The sequence below is a fragment of the Molothrus aeneus genome, chromosome 30 (genome assembly GCF_037042795.1).
Source record: "Molothrus aeneus isolate 106 chromosome 30, BPBGC_Maene_1.0, whole genome shotgun sequence".
Taxonomy (NCBI): domain Eukaryota; kingdom Metazoa; phylum Chordata; class Aves; order Passeriformes; family Icteridae; genus Molothrus; species Molothrus aeneus.
Genome location: NC_089675.1, coordinates 3281270 through 3303960, shown reverse-complemented (window position 1 = coordinate 3303960; position 22691 = coordinate 3281270). Strand labels below are relative to the sequence as shown.

At 58.4% G+C, this 22691-nt stretch overlaps 2 protein-coding genes across 3 annotated transcripts; both read left to right on the top strand.

Moving 5' to 3' along the window:
- The first annotated feature begins 2650 nt into the window (after window positions 1-2650).
- LOC136567858 (keratin, type II cytoskeletal 8-like) lies at window positions 2651-9172 on the top strand. 2 transcript variants are annotated; one of them, XM_066567622.1, is made up of 9 exons: window positions 2651-3327; window positions 4248-4456; window positions 5094-5154; window positions 5274-5369; window positions 5447-5611; window positions 7149-7274; window positions 7691-7911; window positions 8488-8543; window positions 8642-9172. In XM_066567622.1, the coding sequence occupies exons 1-9, from the start codon at window positions 3001-3003 to the stop codon at window positions 8818-8820; spliced, it is 1440 nt and encodes a 479-aa protein (XP_066423719.1). In that variant the 5' UTR covers window positions 2651-3000; the 3' UTR covers window positions 8821-9172. The 2 variants fall into 2 exon arrangements, with proteins under 2 accessions (XP_066423719.1, XP_066423718.1); XM_066567621.1 differs by having other exon boundaries at window positions 8627-9172.
- A 7881-nt stretch (window positions 9173-17053) lies between these two features.
- Window positions 17054-22478, top strand: LOC136567857 (keratin, type II cytoskeletal 4-like). Its single transcript, XM_066567620.1, has 9 exons — window positions 17054-17566; window positions 18274-18491; window positions 19574-19634; window positions 20018-20113; window positions 20206-20370; window positions 20590-20715; window positions 21086-21306; window positions 21513-21547; window positions 21648-22478. Exons 1-9 carry the CDS (start codon window positions 17054-17056, stop codon window positions 21896-21898), a joined length of 1686 nt encoding a protein of 561 aa, XP_066423717.1. The 3' UTR covers window positions 21899-22478.
- Window positions 22479-22691: the final 213 nt, after the last annotated feature.

The window sequence follows — 22691 nt, the reverse complement described above, 5'->3', positions numbered from 1 at the left end:
CTGTTCATATCCCGTTTACTCATTTTTGCCCACTTTTGAGCCTTGCTTTATTTCTTTTTGTCCTATTTTTGCCCATTTCTCATTTTCCCCATTTCCTCCATTCCTGTCTTTTTGCTTCATTTTACTCCATTTATGCAAAATCTTCCCATTTTGCTGTTTTGCCTCATTTTGTTGTCTTACCCCATTCCTGTCCCATTTTACTAGTTTTTGCCCTATTTTGTCATTTTATCCCGTTCTAGTCCCGCTTTAACCCTTTTTGCCTGATCTTGCCCTGTTTTATCCCATTCATGTCCCATTTATCCCTTGTTGCCCGATTTTGCCCCATCTCTGTCCAGTTTTGCTGGTTTCCACCCCATTTTTTTTGCCATTTCTGCCCATTTTGTCCTTCCCCTTTTTCTCCAATTTCCCTTTTCACCCATGTTTTTCTCCGCTTTGCCCCATTCCTTCCCTTCCATTCCCTTTGTTTTGCCCCATTCCTGCCCAATTTTTCCCCATTTTCCCCCACTTATGCCCAATTTTATCCTGTTCTGCCCCATCTCCCCCTTCTCCCCCTTTTTGCCCCGTTTCCCTTATTTTTTCTCCATTTTCCCCGCGGGGTCCCTGAGGTGCCGGACCCAAGGGTCCCAGGGGGTCCCGCCCGGGGTGCAGTGGCCTCGTCCCTCTTTGGGGACCCCCTGGGACCCCCTGAAGGGCATGGGGGAGGGGCGGGGGTGTCGGGGCTGCTCCCACCCTGGGCCTTATCAGGAACATTCCGGGCGTTCCGGGTGGGTGACGTGTCCCACCCGTGTCCCCCCGCCCCGCCGTGTTCCCCCTCCCACTTGCCCCAAATGTCCCCCATGTCCCTGTGAGCCCCCGGTGTCCCCCACATCCCCCCAGTGTGTCCCTCGCGTGTCACCCGCTATCCCCCAGTGTCCACTCCTCGTGTCCTCCCGTGTCCCCCTGAGTCCCCCTCATGCCCATAACGTCCCCCATCCCCCCGTCACCTCACGGCCACCCCGTGTTCCCCCCGTGTCCCTCCGTGCCTCAGTGTCCCCATCTGATGGTGAGGGGGGGCTCAGCTGGGGCCGTCAAGGGCTTAAGGGGTCCCCACTGCTCCTTGGGTGGTCTTGGGGGTCTGGGGCAGTGTCCTGCAGGGTCTGGGACCTACCCTACCCCCCCTTCCAGGGTTATCTCTGGAAATTCCTTCCTGATAAGACGGGCGGGATTTAGGGAGGGAGATGGAGGTGGTGGGAGCCCCTGGGGGGGCAGAGGGGGGAGCAGATCGTGTTCCCTCCTGGGCATTGCAGGTCTGGGGGGGCTTGAGACCCTCCCTCTAGGGCTGGGCTGCTCAGACCTATTGACCCCCCCCGGGTGGAATCTGGATGGATTTGGGAGGGAAGGAAAAGAAGGGAGGAAGGGAAGGAAGGAAGGAAGGAAGGAAGGCAGGAAGGAAGGAAGTGGCGGAAGGAAGGAAGGAAGTGGTGGAAGGAAGGAAGGAAGGAAGGAAGGAAGGAAGGAAGGAAGGAAGGAAGGAAGGAAGGAAGGAAGGAAGGAAGGAAGGAAGGAAGGAAGGAAGCTCCCTCCCTCTAGATCCCAGCTGCGGGATCCCAAACCCGTGGGTGCCGCCCTCCCAGTGCCCAGCGTGTGCCGCCCTCGTGCCGGGCAAGTCTGGGCAGGAGACACCACTGCACACAATGGCACCTGTCAGACCCACCTGCACACACCTGACCTCACCTGAACTCACATCCATCCATCCATCCATCCATCCATCCATCCATCCATCCATCCATCCATCCATCCATCCATCCATCCATCCATCCATCCATCCCATGCCATTTTGGGGATGTTTTTCCTATTTTGCTGCTGAGTTTGGCACTGGGGACAGGCCCTGGTGAGGCCTGGGGACAGGTCTGAGGCTAGATTTGGAGTGATGTGACTGGAGTCCCATGTTGTGATTTGGGGACAGGGGCTGGGGTCAGGGGTTGTGGGAATAGTTTGGGGTCACAGATTGGGGATGTGGTGCTGGGGATGCAGACTGGGGGACACAGGGTGGTGACAGTGGTCTGGAGACCCAGGCTGGGGGACAAGCTGGGGACATGGGCTTGGGTCAGGGGTTGGGGGCTGAGACTGGGGGGATCTGGACTGGGGTCGGGGGCCCAAACTGGGTGACAGGACTTGGTGACATGGAGTCAGGGACTCAGATTAGGAGACTCAGGTGTGGGGACACGGTGGGGAAGGGCTGGGGACACTCCCTAGGGAGTCTTGGTGGGTCTCCTCCTTCGGGAAGGGGCACAGAGGGGGATGGGGAGCACAGGGACCCGCATTTTGGGGTAAGCCCACCCCCGCGTACCCTCCCGTCCCGATGCCTGTGGATCCCGGTGATCCCGCCAATCCCACGTCCCGAAGGGGTTAAAGCTCCGGTCCCTCCCCCCGCTTCTCCTCCCCCGGCTCTGGGATAAACCCGAGAACCAACCCGGGAACCAAACCGGGAAGGCGCCCGGAACCCGCCCGGCCGCTCCGCCCGGCCGGGCCCGTCCTGCCCCGACCCGTCCGGCCGGTCCTGCCGGGGCTGCCGCCGGAGCCTCCCTGCCCCGAGCGCGGCCTTCGGCCTTCCCCTCCTCAGCCTTCTCCAACCTGCTCCAGCCGTCCTCATCATCCTGAGCCTCTTCAGCCTCTTCCAGCCGTCCTAAGCCTCCTCCAGTCGTCCTCGTCCTGCTCAGCTGAGGACCTTCTTCAACCCTCTTCCAAACTTGCACCAATCTCCTCATCCTCCTTCTAACCTTCTCCATCCTCCCTGCAGCCTCCTCATCCCCCTCAGCCTCCTCCAACCCTCTTCCAACCATCCCCGACCTTCTTCATCCACTTTCCAACCTCTTTCCAAACTCCCTCGTATCTCCTTTCCCAACTTCCAACCTCCTCCCAATCTTCTCCAGCTTCCTCATCCTCCAGCCGCCCTCCTTTCGCACCTCCCGAGCACTTGGCAGGCTCTCTGCAGCCTCTGTTCCCACTCTCCCCTCTCAGATGTCGGTCTCCATCCCCCGGGAGCCGCTGCGGAGCAGCTCGGCCGTTCCGGGCCGCTCCTTCTCATCCCGCTCCTTCACGGCCGCTCCGGCGCTGAGGATGAGCACGGCCCCGGCCCTCGGCCCTTACGGGGGGCTCCGGGGCGGCTCCGGGGGGCTCGGGGGACCCTCGTGGGTGCCGGGCGCGGGCATCACGGCCGTCACCATCAACCGGAGTCTCCTGGCGCCGCTGGACGTGGCCGTGGATCCCGAGCTGCAGGAGCTGCGCCGGGAGGAGAAGGAGCAGATCAAGACCCTCAACGATAAATTCGCTGCCTTCATCGACAAGGTGGGGCTGGGGGGACCCCGAGGAGGGGTGGGACCACCCTGGGGACTGGCTTCTGGGACCTCCTGGGGCACCTGGGACGTCTTGGGACACCTGGGGACATTGAGACCACCCTGGGACCTCCTGAACATCTCTGGGGACTTCTGTACCCTTGGGGACTTGAGACCTTCTCTGGGACCCCCTGAGTCTCAGATGGAACGTCCCAAGCATCTTTGGGGCCCTCCTGAGACCCCTGGGGACACTGAGAAGCCCTTCTGGGTGCCCTTCAGGGACCCTCTGGATCAGCTGGGACCTCCTGAGCACCTTTGGGGACTTTCTGAGACCCTCAGAGACAGTGACACCCCCTTTTGGGGACACTCTGAACCCCCTCCTGAGTTACCCAAGGACACACAGACTCCAGCTTGCCCCAGGACCCCAAATCTTCCCCCTGCCCCCCCCCCGCCCCCTCCACTCCATGCCCCTCTCCAGCCCAACCCATTCCCCCAGAGGTGATTTGGGGGTAGTTTTGGGGTTCTGATTCCCTTTTCCCCCTTTCCCCCAGGTATGAATTGGGGGTGGAGGTGTTTTTGGGCTGATTTTGAGGTATGGGAGTGCCCCAGATCCTGCTTTTGCCCAAGTGGGATTTTGGGGTGCAGGGGTGATTTTGGGGTAATTTTGGGATGTCGAGTGATTTTGAGGTGATTCTGGGGAGTGGCATTGCTTCTGACCCCCTTTCCTCCAGGTGTGATTTTGGGGTGGAGGTGATTTGGGGTGATTTTGAGGTATGGGAGTGCCCCTGACCCCCTTTCCCCCAGGTGTGATTTGGGGGTAGAGGTGGTTTTGGGGTGATTTTGAGGTATGGGAGTGCCCCTGATCCTGCTTTCCCCCAGGTGTGATTTTGGGGTGATTTTGGCTGGTTTTGGGGTGCTGTTCCCTGTCCGCAGGTGCGGTTCCTGGAGCAGCAGAACAAACTCCTGGAGACCAAATGGGGGCTCCTGCGGGCACAGCCCCCTCCCCGCAGCAGCCTGGGGGGGCTCCTCGAGGGCTACGCGGGGACCCTGCGGCGGCAGCTGGAGGCGCTCGGGCAGGAGCGGCAGCGGCTGCGCGCAGAGCTCGGCCACGTCCGCGGGCTGGTCGAGGAGTTCAAGGCCAAGTCAGTGTCCCCAAATGTCCCCTAAATCTCCCGGGTACCCCCATGTCTCCCCAGACCCCTCCACAACGCCCCAATGCCACCTTGTGCCTGCTGATGCCACCCACGCCACACCTGCAGCCTCCTGGAGGAATTCAAGGGCACGTCTGTGTCCCCGAGTGTTCCCCCACATATGCCTGTGTCCCCACCCTGTGTGCCCTCACCCCCATGTCCCTTCATCCCCGTGTCCCCCTGTCCCCATGGCCTTCGATGTCCCCACCATGTCCCTGGGTCTCCCTGTATCCTCATGTCCCCACATCCCTGGTGTAAGTCCTCTCTATGTCCCCACATCCTCCCATCGCCTTGTCCCTTTGTCCCCCTGTCCCCACCTCCCCATGTCCTCCCATCCCCTTGTGTCCCCATGTTCCCATGTCCTCCCATCCTCATATCCCTCCCTGTCCCAATGTCCCCATAGACCCATGTCCCCCCTGTCACCATGTCCCCTCCCTACTGTCTCCATATCCCTGTCCCCATGTCACCCCATTCCCATATCCCCATGTCCCCCATTCCCATATCCCCACGTTCCCCCTGTCCCCATGTCCCCCATTCCCATTTCTCCATGTGCCCCTGTCTCCCCCCATCCTTGTGTCCCCCTGCCCAGGTATGAGGAGGAGATCAACCACCGCACGGAGAAGGAGAACGAGTTTGTCCTGCTCAAAAAGGTGGGGGAACCCCGACACTGAGGGGGGACCCCGACATAGGGGGAGTCCCTGAGACCAAGGGGTTGCTGTGGGGGTCCCTGGGGTGCTGGGAACAGGGGGTGACAGGGGTGTTCCTGCAGGACGTGGATGAAGCCTACATGTCCAAGGTGGAGCTGGAATCACGCCTGGAGAGCCTCACGGACGAGATAAACTTCCTGCGGCAGCTCTATGAGGAGGTTTGGGGGTGCCTGGGATTTGGGGTGCCTGGATTCAGGGGGTGCCCCCCTGCTAAAGGCACCCCCTGTGTGTGCAGGAGCTGCAGGAGCTGCGGGCGCAGGTGTCGGACACGGCCGTGGTGGTGTCCATGGACAACAGCCGCCAGCTGGACATGGCCGGGGTCCTGGCGGACGTGCGGGCGCAGTACGAGGACATCGCCGGCCGCAGCCGCGCTGAGGCTGAAGGCCTCTACCAGGTCAAGGTCAGGACAGCACCCGCTGCTGCTGCTGCCCAAGCCTTTATCTTCCTCCTCCTCCTCCTCCTCTTCCTCCTCTTCCTTGTTCCCCAAACCTTCTTCCTCCTTGCTTACCCAGTAATCCTCCTCCTCTCCGCCTGCTCCCCAAACCTTCATCTTCCTCCTCTTTCCTCCCTAATTCTTCTTCCTCTTCTTCCTCCCCCTGACACTTCCTCCTCCTTCCTGCTCCCTAAAACTTCCTCCTCCTCTTCCACACCCTGAGCCTTCATCCTCCTCCCTGCCCCATCCTCTCTTATTCCTACTTCTCCTCCCTGCCCTGAGCTTTTTTCCTCCTCCTCCTCTCTGCTTCTCAAGTCTTCATCCTCTTCCTTGCTCCCCGATTCTACTCCTAGTTCCCAAGCCTTCATCCTCCTCCCTCCCTGCCCCATCCTCCTCCTCCCTGTTCCTCAATCCTTCTTCCTCCTTGTCACCTCCTCCCTGCTTCCTGAACCTTCCTCTTCCTCCTTGCTGCATCTTCCTCCTCCTCCCTGCCCCAAATCCTTCCTCCTCCTTCTCCTCCTCCTCTTCCTCCTCCTCATCCTCCTCATCTTCCTCCCTGCCCTGGAGGAAGCAGCTGCTGCATGGGAGAAATTCTGGCTTGAGACCCAACCGGAGCTGCCACATCCAGCCTGAAGTGTTCCCCCTGGCATCATCCCAGTCCTGGGGAGCCACGGGGCAGGGAGGGGCCCCATCTCCATTCCTGGTGCAGATCCCAGTGCCAGAACTTCCCAGGCTCTTTCATCCTCCGTTTTGGGATGCTGGTGGAAAGTGGGAGGCCTCATCCCACTGGGATCCCAGATTCAAGCCCAGCCAGATCCACCACATCCCAATGAGAGCTGCCATATCCCAGCTGGATCAGCCCTCCCAGTAGCGCTGCATCCTGGCTCTTTCCGCTGAATTTTTGGGGTGCTGGTAGAAAAATTAGGCTCCCCCCTCCCCATCCCACCAAGACCCTGACTTCAAATCGGACCCATGGCATCCCAGCTGGAGCATCCCTCCTGGCGTGGCCACACCCCAACTCTCTCTACCCTGGTTTTGGTGTGTAGGGGAAGAGAGGGGTCCCCTCATCTCCATCCCCTGAGATCCCAGATCCCAGTTGGAACATCCTTCTTGATACAGGCAAATCCCAGCTCTTCCCAAATTTTGGGGTGCTGGGGGAAAAGAAGGGTCCCTCCAATCTCCATTCCCCCAGGATCCCGGTTCCAAACCCAGCTGGACCCCCCAAATTCCAACTGGAGCTACCACATCCCTGTCAGGGCATCCCTCCTGTCTCCACTGCATCCCAGCTCTTCCATCCCAGTTTTTTGGGGTGCTGGTGAAAAAGGGGGGGTCCCCCCATCTCCATCCCTCCAAGATCCCAGCCCCAAACCCAGCCAGACCTACTGCATCCCACCCTGGACTATCCCTCCAAGTTTGGCCACATCCCAGCTTTTTCCTACCCGTTTTGGGGCACTGGTGGGTTTGGGGGATGCCCCACATTGCCACCCCTGTCTGGTGTCTCCAGTACGAGGAGCTGAAGACAGCAGCTGGGAAGCAGGGGGACGACCTGCGCCAGACTCGCAGCCAGATCCAGGAGCTGAACCGGCGCATCCAGTGGATCCAGGCAGAGATTGAAGCTCTGAAAAACCAGGTCTGGGGTCCAACTCGGATGGAAATTTGGAAGCACACGGCCTGCCCCTCCCCCACACATCCCCCAGCACCCCCAGGGAACCCCCACACTGGATTCCGGAGGATCCCTTGGCATGTCATCCGGGAAACGGGAGGAGAGAGCGATGGCTCGGAGATGTGGGGGATTTTGGGGGGCTGGGAATACTGGTGGGAAAAGGGGGGTGAGGCATAGTGGGATATGAGGGATTCTGGGGGGTGAGGAATACTGGGACACAGGGACACTGGACCACAGAGGATGACAGGACATGGAATACTGGGACACTGGGTGCACTTGGACATGGGGACACTGAGGGGGCGAGGGACATTGGGATACTGGGGATTTTGGGTGATGGGGACACTGGTCTGGGGGGATGCTGGGCTCAGTGTCCTGTCCCACAGCGCTTTGGGCTGGAGGCGGCCGTGGCCGAGGCTGAGGAGCGCGGGGAGCTGGCACTGAGGGACGCCCGGGCCAAGCTGGCTGACCTGGAGGGGGCCCTGGCCCAGGCCAAGCAGGACCTGGCCCGGCAGCTCTGGGAGTACCAGGAGCTCATGAACGTCAAACTGGCCCTGGACATCGAGATTGCGACCTACAGGAAACTGCTGGAGGGCGAGGAGAGCAGGTGGGAAGCCCCAGTCCCAAATCCCAGATCCCATGGGCATCCCACATCCCATAACCCACTGCATCCCACATCCCATAACCTCTGGGCATTCATATCTCACACCTGGTGTCCCATGCTCCATCCCAAATCCCATGGGCATCCCCTTTACCATGCCCTTCATCCTGGATACCATGAACATTCTGTACTCCGTGTCCCATATCCTGCGAGGATCCCATATTCCAGGGCATCCCACGTCCCATATCCCATATCCCATGGACATCCCATATCCCACATCCCATACCCTGTGGGTATCTCATGTCCCACGGACATTGCATGTCCCATGTCTCACATCCCATGAACGTCCCAAATTCCCCCCTCTTGACCATGTCCCTTATTCCTCTCCCCCCAAAACTGTGCGCTGGCAGTTTATATACAGACACAAACGGGATGGGGCTGCTATGACAAGATTTTATGGATTCCCACAAAAACCACTCAGTCTGGGGGACCCCCTCCAACCCTCCCCCCACCCAGATTTCCCCCCAGGCCATGTCCTTTATCCCCCACCCCGTCACTGATCCTATCTGGCGGATCCCCCAGGCTGGAGGCTGCTGTGCAGAACCTGAGCATCCACACCAAGCCTTCAGGGTACCTGGGTGAGTTTGGGGGGTCCCCAGAACCCCCCGATTTTGGGTGCCCCCCTGTGCCCCTCCTCACAGCTGCTCCCTCTTCCCCACAGGTGGACTCGGGGGAGGTTTTGGGGGGGGATTTGGGGGGGTGTTTGGGGGGGCCGTGGTCAGCTCAGGGTACTCGGTGCCGCCCCCACCCCCCGAGAGCACGGCCCCCCTCAAATCCCGGGCTATCGTCATCAAGAAGATTGAGACCCGCGATGGGAAGCTCGTGTCCGAGTCCTCCGACATCCTGGAAAGCTGAACCCCCTTTCCTGGGGGACCCCTAGGCCTTGGCTTGGCTGGCTGAGCTGAGCCCCCCTCTTTCCTGAGCAAACCCTAAATCCTGACCTGCTGACCACCCCCCCCCGGGCCCCACTTTCTGGGGTGTCCCCCATGCCCACACAAACCAAACCCCCCCTTTCCCAGGGGGCTCCTCCATGTTCCCTGCCCCCCCCAGGGTGTCCCCCCAAGTCCTGGCCAAGCGAACCCCCTTTCCCGAGAGGGGGTCCCCATGTCCAGCCCAGCTGAGCCCTCCCCCTTTCCTGGGGGTCTCTCATGTCCAGCCCAGCTGAGACCCCTGGGCTTCCCCTTCTCAGGGTGTTCCCCCATATCCTCCCAAGCTGAACCCCCTTTTCTGAGGTGGGGGGGAGGGTCCCCCATGTCCTGACATTCTGAGCCCTCCCCCAGGTCCCCTCTTTCCTGCCCGGGGATCCCCCCAAGTCCAGGCTGAGTCCCCTTTCCTGGGGGGTCCTGTCCATGTCCTGGGGGGATCTTTGGTGGGGCATCCCCCTCGTTCAGGCCAGCTGAGCCCATTCCCTTCCTGGGGGGGTCCCCCATGTCCTGACCTGCTGAGCCCCGCCCTTGGTGTGTCCCCCCTCCATCCTGGCCCCCTTCCCGGGGGTCCCCAGCTCCCGACAGGACACCAGGCACCCTCTGCTGACGACCTGAGCCAGTGCCAGTCTCCCCCGGGGGGCTCCAACCCCCCCCATTGTCCCCTCTTGGACGGGGAGGTGGGAACTGGGAGGTCTGGGCCTCCCCTGGGTGTTCTGCTTGCTGCTGGAATAAAACCTTGGAAATTCGGGAGTGTTGATAATTGAGGGGGAAGGGGAGTGGGGGAGGGCTCATCCCAGGCTGCCTGGGGTGTTTTGGGGTGCCAGGACGATATTGGGGTGCTCAGATCAATCTGGGTGTGGTGGGATCCATATCTCGGGGTGCCTGGTCTTGTTTTGAGGTTCCCAAGACTTTCTTAGCAGACTGGGACAAGTCTTGGTGTTGCCAGATCAGTTTTGGGGTCTCTGGGTGTGTTTGGGGGTCCTAGAATCTGTTTTAGAGTGCCAGGACCCATCTGTGGCTGCCAGGACCAATCTTGGGGTGCCCAGCCCCCATCCTGGGGTGCCAGGACCAGTTTTGGGGTGCCAGGACCCATCCCAGGGTGCCAATACCTGTTTGGGGTTGCCTGGATCTCTCCCAGGTGCCAGGACCTATCTTGGAGTGCCTGGGGCTGTGTTGGGGGGCCAGAACCCATTTGTGGGTGCCAGGGTTTGTTTTGGGGTACCAGGACTCATCCTGGGGCACCTGGATCCCTCCTGGGGTGTCTGTGACCGTGCCAACGTGCCCAGGTCCCTTTTTGGATGTCTGGCTGTGCTTTGGGGTGCCAGGACCCATCCTGGGCTATCAATATCTGTTTGGGGGTACGAGGGTCCCTCCTGGGGTGTCAGGACCCTTCCAGGGGTGCCAGGACTTGTTTTGGGATAGCAATCCCTGTTTTGGGGTGCCTGGGTCCTTTCTTGGACGCCTAGAGCAGTTTTAGGGTGTCTGTGCCCATCCTGGGCTGCCTGGGACCGTTTTGGCATCTCAGAACCCATCCCAGTTTTGGGGGGCCATGGCCCCTTCTGGGGTTCCAGGACCCATCTTGGAGTGCCAGGGTTTTTTGGGGGTGGCCAGTTCCCTCAGGGGGTGCCAGGGCCCATCTCAGGGTGCTGGGGTCTGTTTTGGGGTTCCTGGTTACCCTCTGGGGTGCCAGAACCAGTTCATGGGTACCTGGGTCAGTTTGGGGGTACAAGCACCTACCCTGGGCCCTCAGAGCTCATTTTGGGGTGCCTTGGTCTGTTTTGGAATGCCAGGGCTTGTTTTGGGGTGTCAGGACCCCTTCTGGGACATCAGAATCCATTTTGGGGTGCCTGGGTCCCTTCCTGGGCTCATCCAGGAGTACCAGGGTCTGTTTTGGGGTGCCCATGTCCTTCTGGGGGGCCTTTGTGGGGCCCTTTTCTCTCGGGGTGCCACCGCACCCCAAAACCCCTGGCTGCCCTCCGAGCCCCCCCCATTTTGGAGCAGCGGGGAGGGGGGGGGCAGCGGCCTCGTTTGGGGGTCCTGGGCCCCCCCAGTTGGTTTAGGGGTGTCGGGGGGGTGCCCTGGGCTGTTTGGGCTGGTGTGGTGGAGATTTGGGGGTACGAGGCATGGTTTGGGGGCCTCAGAGCCGTTTTGGGGGGCTCGGAGCCGCCCTGGAGGGTCGCCATGGGGGGAAGGGGGACCCCCCCCGCCCCCCCCCCCCCCCCGTTAATCATTAAGCCCTCGGGGCCCGGGAGGGAGGGAGGGTTTGGGGGTCCCTCCATGGCTTGGGGGGGTGGGAGTGTCCACAGGGTCTGGCGGCCTTGCAGGTTTTGGGGTGTCCCCCCCCCCCCGTTCCATCCGCAGGCCGGGGGGTGACACCTGGTGTCCGTAATTAGTGCCAGCAGAGGGTTAATTAATTAAGCACTAATTAATTTAGGAGCTGGGGAGGCGCTGCAGTCCTGCAGCACACGGAGCCCTCAGGGCTCCCCAGTTCGCACCCCGGGGGTTTTGGGGACCCTTCCCTGATTTGGGGGGCAGGGGAGGGCTGCTCCCAAGCTGGGGGGGCTCCCTCAGAGCCACCGCGAGCCCCTCAGATTTGGGGAGTCCGAGGGTCGGGCACTCGGGGTCCCTGGGATTCGGGCTTGAGCTTTTGGGGGGCCTTTGGGGTGACGGGGGGCGCCGGCTCGCGGGGGGGCTGACACCGCCCCCCCTTAAAAAACCAATTTAACCGGGGGGTTAAATTGGGGTCACCTCCCTGCACCCCCTTCCTGCCCCCCTGACCCCGTGTCGGGTTTTTTTTTTGGGGGGGAGGGCTGGTTTGGGGACCCCCGAGGTCTCCCCCGCAGCCCTCAGAGCTCCCCCGGCCCTCCCGGCCCGGTGATTTTGGGGTTCGCGGGCGCTGGAGGGCGGCAGAGGAGCGGGAATGGAGCCGCGGGCGGGGCTGGGGGCAGCCGGGCGTTGGGACCCCCCAATTTCGAGTGGGGTGAGTCGGGAATGGGGGGTCCCCGTTGGGAATGGGGTTCCCCGGCCAGGTCCGGCTCCACGGAGAATTTGGGGGCGGGGGTTTGGTACCAGGGGCTGGATCTGGGGGCAGATGAGGTTAGGGGGGAGTCTGATGGGTTATGGGGGGGTCGGGAAGGGTCTGGGGGACTCTGGGGTGGACCTGGAGGTGCCGGGGGGGGGGGCAGGGGGTGGGTTTAGGGGTGTCCGGAGGGGTTTGGGTGTTAGGGGCTGCGGGGCTGGGGGGAGCTGGGGGGAGCTGGGGGTCGGGGGGGGTCTGGGGGTGTCTGCGGTGGTCTAGAAGTAGATGGGGGGGGTGGGGGGGGGTGCGGCCGAGCGGGGGTCTGGGGTCTCAGGGGCTTCGGGGGTGGGGAGGGGGGGGGATCTGGGTGGTTCTGGGGGGGTTGAGCCCCACGGACCCCTCCTGGTTGGAAACTGGGGGTCACGGGGACCCTGCAGGGAAACTGAGGCAGGGATTGTGTGGGGGGGGAGCTGGAGCCCTCCAGCTCGGTGGGACCCCCGGGATGTCACCCCGTGTCACCCTCAGCGCCATCTGGACTCGGGGGGTGGGAGAGGACCCCTCCCATGACCCCCTCAGTGCCAGCATCCCCTGCTCGCTTCGCCCCCTTCCCCACGGGGGGGCACCCCAAACCAGGGAGGGGGCAACCATGGGCGGGTCTCTGGGGGCAGGGGGGTCTCACCCCTCCCCGCTGGGACACTGCGGGGACCCTCGGGGGTCCCGGGGCACCCACAGGGTCCTGGGGAGGGATTTGATCCCCCCCCATCACCCAAACCTGCCAGCGCTGGAGCTGCGGGTGCTGGAGGTGGCCGGGGAGGGAAACTGAGGCACGGGGACATCTCGGGGATCCCTCCCCATGCAGGGTTTGACCCCGAACCCACCCTGGGGGTTCATGCCCGAGACCTCGGGACCCCCCAGGCCGGGGGGGGGGGAGGGGGAGGTGGGGCAGGCGGAGACCTGACCCAGCTCATCCCATGGGTGGGGCCGTGACTCACCCGCCCGGGGGCGCCCTCTTTGGTTTGGGGGAGTCCCTGAGCCTTTCAGGGCATTGAGAAGGAGCCGAGAGAGGGGACCCGGACCCTGGGGTCCCTTAGGGCCCATTCTCGGGGCCTTCGAGGCGTTCTGGGGGACATGGGAGTCCTCCGGCGTCTGGGGTCGAGCTCAGGGTGTTTGGGTTTCGCAGCTTTGGGAGGTCCCTGCTCCTTCTGGGATCACCTGGGTTCCTCTTGGGATGGGGGGAGTGGGGTGAGGGGTTTGGGGGTGCTGAACCGTTGGGGGTGGTTCTGGGGCCTCATGAGGGGTGATGGAGGAAATGTGGGGGACCCTGCCCTCTGGGGGGGTCCCCCTGTGTCTGAGGATGAGGTCAGGCCCGGGGGACTTGGGGGTTTGTGCCCCCCCCAGATTTTTCTGCTAGGGAAACTGAACCCCCATTTCCACCCCTGAAGGTCCATCCAAGCTCAGACCTCCCAAATCCACGAATGGGCTTCTTCTCCTCAAACACCACCTCCCCATGGAGGGGATCCCCAAAATCTGGGGGCTCAGACAGACACTTCCTGCCCCCCAAGTGTTCCTGGATCAGGGAGTCCTCAGCCCCCATCTCTGTCTTTACGGGGACCCCCCCCAAGCTCAGCCCTCCAGAGATCCACCTGCTGAACGGGCTCCTTCACCCCAAAACCCAACTCTCCACAGAGAGGACCCCCAAAATCAGGTGCTCAGGTGGGCACCTCCTCACACAGATGTGTCCAGGGTGTTTTTGGGGGGGTCTCTGCCCCACAGTGGGGTATCCATGCCCCGTATTGGGGGTTGGTCCCTTGGCTGCCACCCGGGTGGGGTTTTGGGGTGCAGTGACAAGCTGGGGCCTGTTGGGGCAATTAACTGTGTAATTAGCGTCGGGAGGAGCCGCCCAAACTCTCAGTACTTTCACACGCACACCCCTGCACTCCTCTCCTCCCGGCACCCCAAACCTCCTCCCGTCCCCTCCCTGTGATCCCCCGCAGCCCCTGAGACTCTGCACCCCCAGACTCAGCACGTTTGGAGTCAGTGTTGCCTTTTTACCTGGGGGGAGATGTGCAGTGCCCTCGGAGCTGGGGAACCCCCAGGAATGGGGCCTGGGGCGGTAGCTTGGGGTGTGGTCTCGTTTTTGGGACCCTGGTTGGGCTTTGGGGCACGTTCCGGCCCTTTAGGGGTGGTTCTGGATTTGTGATCCCAAGGGCTTGGGGAGGGAGGGATGGAGGAAGGGTGGGGATGGATGCAGGGATGGATGCAGGAATAGCCTGGGGTGCAGCCCACCTGTTTCCCACCCTCAGGAATTGGTGATGCTGCAGCTGGGGGGCCTACTGGGTTCAACCCCCCCAATCCAATGTTTTTCCCTCAAAAACACGGGATTCCCCCCCACCCTGAGCACCTGCCCTGACCCTTTTAACACTGAATTCACCCCATTTTGGTGTCCTTGTTTGCCGCCCATGCAGGGGGACCTGTGTATCCCGTGGGTCTTTATTCCCATGGGATATTCACGTGGATTCCTGTGGGATCCCCAGGGTCAGCCCTGCCCCTGTCTGGCGCCCACCCCCACCCTGTGACCCCCAGAAGGGTCCTCACCCCCTCATGGGGATCATGGGGGGCTGTCAAGTCCAAGTGGGTGCTCCTTCCTGGGGCTGCCTCCTTGACGATCCCAATCCTCCTTCCCTGGGATCTGTTTCCCAGCGCTGGGGCTCAGATCAGCTTTCCCTCCGGCTGGGCATGGTGTGGGGTCCCCCCCTGGCAGTGGGACAGCAGGAGAGGTGACCCCAATGGCCCCACATCAGGCATGAGCCAACCCGCCCCTGGGGGCTGTGACCCCTGGGATTGGGGGTGCCATGAGCTCCTGCTGCCAGCTCTGCACCCGCCGTGGATCCCGGGGCGCCCGGGGCTCTCGGCAGTGCCAGGTGCCGCCCGTCTTCTGCAACACCTGCTTTGATCTCCCGGGACTCCATCTTGTTCCAGCCGCCACCACTCCTGCTCCCAGCCCTGCAATTTCCCAGCTCGGTGGCTGCCAACGGAGCAGCCAGGAGTTTCCGGATCTGAGGTTTTCCCAGTTGGACCCAGTCCCAGCACAGTTCTGGGGTGAAAATGGCTGTATTTGGGCTCTGGTTGTGCTACACATTGCCCTGGTTGGGACTGCTGGGCACGGTTGTCCCATAGGATACACGGGGAAGGTGGGAAGTTGAGCTGCTGGGTGGGTGATGGTGGCCAGTGTTGGGTGGGTGACAGTGGCCAAGACTGAGCAGAGGATGGTGTCCCACGTTGGGTAGGTGATGGTGGCCAACACTGAGTGGGGCATGGCCCTCCATGGGTGCCAGTGTGTTAGGTGGGTGATGGTGGCCAATGTTGGCTGGTGATGTTGCCCAGCATTGGGTGGGTGATGGTGGCCAGCACTGGTTGGGTGACAGTGGCCAACCTTGGACCCTCAGCTTTACTCCTGATGCATTCCTATCCCGGCAAGTGCTGGAGCATCTGAGATGCTCCACCTTGGAGTTCAGGAGGGATTTGGGAACTGATCCCATGTCCCAGTGAGGTGTCTTCACCCCTTGGTGGCAGGGTGGGGCAGGGCTTTGCTGGCCCAGCAGCTGCTTGGGCAAGTGCTGGGCTGGCCGCAGGGCAGCAGCTGGGCCAGGAGCTGCTGCTGAAGCCACCCTGGGAACTCCTGGCAGGAATGCTCTCCGCCCAGGCTCCAACAGGTTCATTCGGTTTTGGGGCTGATCTGCCGGTTGCGTAAGGTGAGGAGATGCAGCCTCCGCCTTCTTCCGCCAGTTCAAACCGCTTCTCCTCTCCAGCTGGAAAGCTGGGGAACCCCGGAGGGTGGGAGGGGGTTTCCAGGTGGGATTGGGGCATGCAGGACGCGCATTGTTCAAGGAGAGCATCAACTTCCCTGTTCCCTGCACTGCAAATTCCCTGGGGCTGAAAATCCTGGAGCTTCAGGAATCCCCAATGAGATTCAGGAGGAAACACCGGGACATGCACCCAGACCTAGATTTACATCTTTTCAGTGAATAAAAAGCCGGGGTAAACAGTCTTGCAGCTGAAACTGGTTCCACAAACCCCTCCCAATAAACGGGATAATCCAGAGCTGGATTTTATTGGCAGTGTGGAGTTGGGGGAAGTTTTGAGGCTTTTTATTTGTTTTAACAGTGGGATAAACCGGGATCCTCAATGGAGGCAGCTCAACACCTCATTTAAATAGAAATTTAAAGCAATTAAGCAATTAAATTGTGTTGTTTTAACAATGGGGTAGGCTGGGAGTGGCTTTGCTGAATACCATGTGCTGACGTGCTATGGAGGGACTGGAGATCCACAGGGACCCTCAGGAAACATCACAAAATCCCTGGAGGGTTCCTCAGAGGAGGGATGTGATCCCCTGTCAAAGTTGTGGGTCAGGGAACAGTCTTGATGCTGCTGGGGTGTGCCCAACACAGATATATTGGGATATTTCAGTCTCTGCAAATCCCAGTGTGTCTCACCCAGCTCAACCCATCACTCAGAGAGATCCAGAATGACTTCAAAATGCTTTCAGAAGGTTTAAGAAGATTTTAAAATCACCTTTATTGACATAAAAGTAGTTTTAGAACCCTGCCCAACACTAATGCTCCCAGTTGTGAAACACTTTGGACAACCCACTCACCCCTCCTCGGAGCAGGAGGTTGAAACTGAGTGCATCTGAGGGTGTGCCTGGGAGCCTGGGTTTTTGTTGGAATTCAGTGAACCCAGCCACTGGAGTCAGGCCGAAAGTGATAGATTTAGCTAAAACAAGGGTTTCCCTCGAGGGTGTGATACATTAGAGAGTTCACGGGGCTTTGGCCATGGCCCAGGGAATTTGGGTTGGAGTTCGCCTCCAACACCAACAATACTTTTGTTTTTCTTTGCACTCTGGGGAGTGTTTGCAGGCAGGTCACGGTTGTGCCAAAGTGAGGAGGGCGTCCTTTCAAACCTGAAAACAATGAAGAGAATGAAACAATCCCCAAAAGGTGACATTTCCACTCCCCCCTGGCACCGATCAACTCCCTGTGCCCATAAAAAGGGGGCCCCAGCAGCTGCTCCCACAGACTTGGCTTCTCTTGCCTCTCAAGCCCCAGCTTCAGCTTTTTGCTCAGAATTTTGGGGACCCTTCACCATGTCTCGCCAGTCCTGTGCTCTTGGCAAGGGGTTCAGCTCCAGCTCTGTGTGCTTCGGGGGCAAGAACAAGGTCACGTTTGGCTCCATGCCCCGTGGAGGATGCCGGGGAACTGCCGGTGGCTTCAGCAGCAGGAGCCTCTATTCCCTGGGGGGCAGTAAAAGCACCTCCCTGGGAGGATTTGGGGGTGCTGGTGGTGCCTGCAGAGGCTTTGGTGGCCAAGGAGGCTTCGGCTTCGGGGCCGGAGCAGGATTTGGGGGGGGCTATGGTGTAGGGTGCTTTGGTGGAGGCCCTGGCAGTGGCTTTGGTGGCTTTGGTGGAGGATTTGATGGTGGGATGGGGGGCCAGGGCTTCCCGCCGTGCCCCCCGGGTGGCATCAGGGAGGTGACCATCAACCAGAGCCTGCTGGCCCCCCTCAATCTGGAGATTGACCCTGAGATCCAGAAGGTTCGGACACAGGAACGGGAGGAGATCAAGAAACTCAATGACAAATTCGCCTCCTTCATCGACAAGGTTTGGAGGGGCTTCACTCCAGGATGGGCTCCGGAGGGTGGGAATGACCAGGAGATGCTCATCCAGCGGCACCCAGAGCTGCAGTTGCCCAGATCACCATAAACTGAAGGTGTTCAGAGCTGTTTTTAAGGGGAAAATGGGCTATTTTATGGGGAACATTGAGCTACTTTGAAGGAGTAGGTGAAATTTTTTGGGTGTTTAGGGCTATTTTTAATGGGATTTTGGATGCCTTAGGCTTCTTTTAAGGAGATTATGTGATTTTGGTGACTTGAGCTATTTTAAAGCAGAAGGTGGGATTTTTTTTTTAATATTTTCATGGAGATGTTGGGATTTGGGGTGTTTTGGACTATTTTTAAGGAGAAGATGGGATAAGTAGTGATTTAGGCTTTTTTTAAGGAGATGATTGGACTTTTTGGGTGTTTTGGTCCATTTTGAAGATGTTGCGACTTTTTTGGCTATTTTGAGCAAGAAGATGCCAAACCCATGAAGTTCATCGTGTTTCTCCTGTTTAGAAGCTCCAAAATTGGGAAGGGGATGTGACCCCCTTTTGCCCACTTGCCCCATTCACTGTGGTCCTACCTGTCCTGTAGGACTGGGGAGTTATCAAACATTAAATGGGAATAAAATATGGAAAGCACATGGGGGGAAAAATCAATAAAAAGATGGGGTTTTGAAGGGAGCATCTGACTCTTTCCCCACCTGTTCAGGTCCGGTTTCTGGAGCAGCAGAACCGAGTCCTGGAGACCAAGTGGAAGCTGCTGCAGGAACAGGGCGGCGCAGGAACGGGGGGCAGGAACCTGGACCCTTTTTTTGAGACCTACATCAGTGGGCTGAGGAAGCAGCTGGATTGTCTCTCCAGTGAGAAGCACCAGCTGGACACAGAGCTGAAGAGCTTCCAGGACATGGTGGAGGACTTCAAGACAAAGTAAGTTGCTTGAAGTGTCTGGTGGTGAATAATCAGAGAGAAAAACTCACTTCAAACAGTGAAAAAATGAAAAATATTGATAATATTTATCAATATTGATTTTTTTCCCCGATGGTTAGAAAATGTAAAATGTTTTGGGAAAAGTGAGTTTGGATGAAAAGTGGTGCTTTTTCAAGGTTTTTTTCAACTGTTCTCAGATTTTCTCAATATATTGCTTGAATTGTGCTTCTTCCTGAAGGAGGATCCTCCACTCTTTGTCCTCCTCAAGAAGGAATTCCTTAAGAATCAGTGACATTATGATTTAATTTATTAATCAGTTTCTAAATCCAGCTCTAATTTCCTTATGGATTTCCTCATGATTCTTTCACATAATATCATTCAGGATTTGAGGGTTTCTGTGGAAGGCTGACAAGAAGTTAAAAAAAAAAAAAGGAAAAGTAAAGACTATTTTCCTGCTGTTAGTTATTATAATATTATAATATATAATTTATTTTAGTCTATAAATATGAACATAAAATGTGTCCAGTTTGAAAAAGTAGAACAAAGACTGGAGAAAGGAATCCACTTGAGGAATTACAAAAAACATTGGGCAAAGAAGTCTGGGAATCATGGGAATCCACAAGACCTGGGATCAACCAGAGGCTGAGTGAAAATTGACTTTATATTTGGGGACAAGCATCTGGAAAATTTGAGTCCATTTGGGATTCTGGGGTGTCCTGCGCAGGGCCAGGAGCTGAACTCGATGATCCCTGTAAGCCCCTTCCAAATCAGGAGATTCTACAATACCTGTGAGGAGCTGAAGGTTCTTGGATCTCCTAGAAGGAGTTTGGAGTGGCTGCAAGCACCAGGACTCCCTTTAGCAGAGCCAGAATTCCTCTTTCCAGGCTTTCCTCACCCAGGTGCTGGAAGTGCAGGAGCCAGGGCTTGTCCTGAAAGGCAAAGTGCAATTCCCTGTCCATAAATCTCCCTCATGGCAGATCTATTTTTGCTGGGTTTATGAGTCTGAGGCCAACAATGTTCATTAGCCTGAGCCTGAGCCAAAACAAGCAGCCAGATTCCATCTCCCTCCTTCCCATCCACAGGTACGAGGAGGAGATAAACAAAAGAACGGCAGCTGAGAATGAATTTGTGCTCCTGAAGAAGGTCAATCCTTGCTTTTTAACTAAAGGGACTCCAGGAGGGTTGGAGAGGGACTTTGGACAATGGTCTGGGGTGACAGGACACAAGAAATGGCTTCCCACTGCCAGAGGACAGGGATAGATGGGATACTGGAAAGGAATTCTTCCCTGTGAGGGGGGGGAGGCCCTGGAATGGATTTCCAAGAGAAGCTGTGGCTGCCTGACCCCTGGAAATGTCCCAGGCCAGGTTGGATGGGACTTGGAGCAGCCTGGGAGAGTGGAAGGTGTCCCTGCCCATGGAAGGGGGTGGAATTGCATTTAAAGTCCCTTCCAACCCAGACTGTTCCATGAAATTTTAGATTAACTGGTGTGTGATGAGCAGCCTTTCTCATCCCATCTCTGCTGCAGGATGTGGATGGAGTCTACATGGCCAAGGTGGAACTCCAGGGAAAACTGGATTCTCTGCTGGATGAGATCAACTTCCTCAAGTGTCTTTACGAGGCCGTGAGTACTGTGGGGCAACCGGGATGGGGGAGGGTTGTGGCACCATAAGGAAGCTCTGGAAGGGCTAAATCCGGGTTGGGCATTACCTGCAGGAGCTGGCCCAGATGCAGAAGACGGTGTCCGACACCTCGGTGGTGCTGTCCATGGACAACAACCGGAACCTGGACCTGGACAGCATCATTGCCGAGGTGAAGGCGCAGTACGAGGAGATCGCCAACCGCAGCCGGCTTGAGGCCGAGTCCTGGTACCGGTGCAAGGTGAGGGTGGCACACTCTGCTGGGGCTCTCCAGTGTCCAAGGGGGTGGGAGAGCTACTGGTAGCAGGTCTGGCCATGCAAGATCTGGAACGTTGCTGGTGCTGGTCCATCCAGAGTGGACCTGGCACCGATTTGCTCTCCTTGGCTTCTCTGCGGTGATGTGGGAGCAGCTGTGAGGTTACAGTGGACTCAACATGCTCCTCCTGCTTCATCCCACCAGTATGAGGAGCTGCAGGCAACCGCAGGCAAGCATGGAGACAGCCTCAAGGACACCAAGACCGAGATCTCAGAGCTCAACCGCATGATCCAGAGGATCCGGGCTGAGATCGACAGTGTGAAGAAGCAGGTGGGGGTTATGTTTTTGGAGCAATGGGGAGGACCTCTTGGTCATGCCTTTTGAAACTTCCCTGAAGGAAAATAAGTGTGGTGGGAATTGTTGGGCATGGGAGGGACCTGGGAATAGCTGAGCCTAAGTGGCTCTGGCACATGTTGCCCAGAGAAGTTATGGATGCTCCATCCATGGAAGTGTCCAAGGCCAGGTAGGACATGGCTTGGAGCAAAGTGGGATGGTGGAAGGTGTTCCTGTGCATGCTCCAGATCCTCTTTAGGGTCCTGTCCAACCCAAACCATTACATGTTTCTCTGATCTGGGATTATGGCTGCATCTCTCACTGGCTGCTCCCACCCCACTCATCCCCCCCATGCCTTGCCCTCCAGTGTGAGACCATTCAGACGTCGATTGCGGATGCAGAGCAGCGCGGGGAGGTGGCTCTCAAGGATGCCAGGGATAAACTGGCCGAGCTGGAGACAGCCCTGCAGAAAGCCAAGGCTGACATGGCCCGGCAGCTCCGGGAGTACCAGGAGCTCATGAACGTCAAACTGGCCCTGGATGTGGAGATTGCAACCTACAGGAAGCTGCTGGAGGGCGAGGAGTGCAGGTGGGTGGGATACAGCAGGAATTCCCTGTATCCTGATCAGTCAATGGGAAAAATGTATACCATTGTCTTCATAAACATTAATAGTGTTGTTATGAGCTGTGGACCGTGGTCCTGTGGCTGTGTCAGTGGACCAATCCTGACTTCATGGAGTTGAACCACTCCAGATGCTCTGGCTGGATTTGACACTCCATCTTGTTTCCTTGCAGGATGTCTGGAGAGTGCCAGAGCTCTGTCAGCATCTGTAAGTACTGTTCCCACAGGAGTGTGGTGGGCTGGGACTGGTGCTCCCACACTTCTTGGTGGCATCAGAGGTAACCTGGTCCTTTTGTTCCTCTCTGCAGCTGTGGTGGGCGGCAGCAGCTCTGTGGGAGGTGCATATGGCAGCGGACTGTGCCTTGGAGGAGGAGGAATTGGCTTTGGAAGCGGGAAAGGCAGCTGCAACACGGGCGGTGCTGGTTTATGCTTCAGCCTGGGAGGGGGTGGATTTGGTGCTGGGGGTGGATTTGGCTCCCTGGGTGGGGGATCTAACTCAGTGGTGGTGGGGGGATCTGGCACCATCCTGAAGAACAGTGGCCCCACCAGGAGGGCATAGGAAAGGGATCAACCCCCTGACTGCGGCAGCCAGAGGAGAAAGGGAGCAAACTGCACGATGACCCCCCCAGTGACCACCTGGTAAGGACTGAGATTCCCAACAGCAGCCAAGAACAGCTCAATCCCTCGTGCTCCCATCCAGCTGCTGGACATCAAGGTGCCCAGCTCTCCTTTGGGAGCGGGACCTGCCCATTCATGGGGAGCCGCAAACCTGGCTGGGATGAGCCCAGCACCCTCCAAGCAAGAGACGCCCGACCACAGGCAGGAGCGGGGATGGATCCAAGCGCAGCTCCGAGTGTGCAGGGGAGCCTTGGCTTCTTTCAAGCTCTTGTGCTGGATCCAGCCATGGTGCAACTTTAATCAATGTCACTCATCAGCCGCAGCTCGAGCTCCAAAACAGGAATTTCCTCCTGGTGCCTTGGCTGAAGATGTTTCTCACCCAACTGACTTTTTAGTTTGCTCCCCTGGAAGTTTCACTCGTCCTGTTGTAAAATGTTTATTTTTACTCAGGGTTCACCTTTTCCTTGGGACCATGGGAAAAATCACGTGTGTTTGCTTAAGCCTTTCTCCTTGGCATGTGCCATCCCCCAATAAACATAAGAGGCAGAAACCTGGTGTGGTTTTCTCCCCGACCAAAGAGTTTCATGTTGTAACAAGTCTCATCTTCTGATGAGATCTGAAAACATTTCCTGACTTTCTCCTGCCCTTTGAAGTCTGAATTTAAAGGAACTCAGGTGAAGGGGCAACTGGGTCTCCTCTCGCCCCTCTGTCTCCAAAAATGTGGGGAGTTTGTG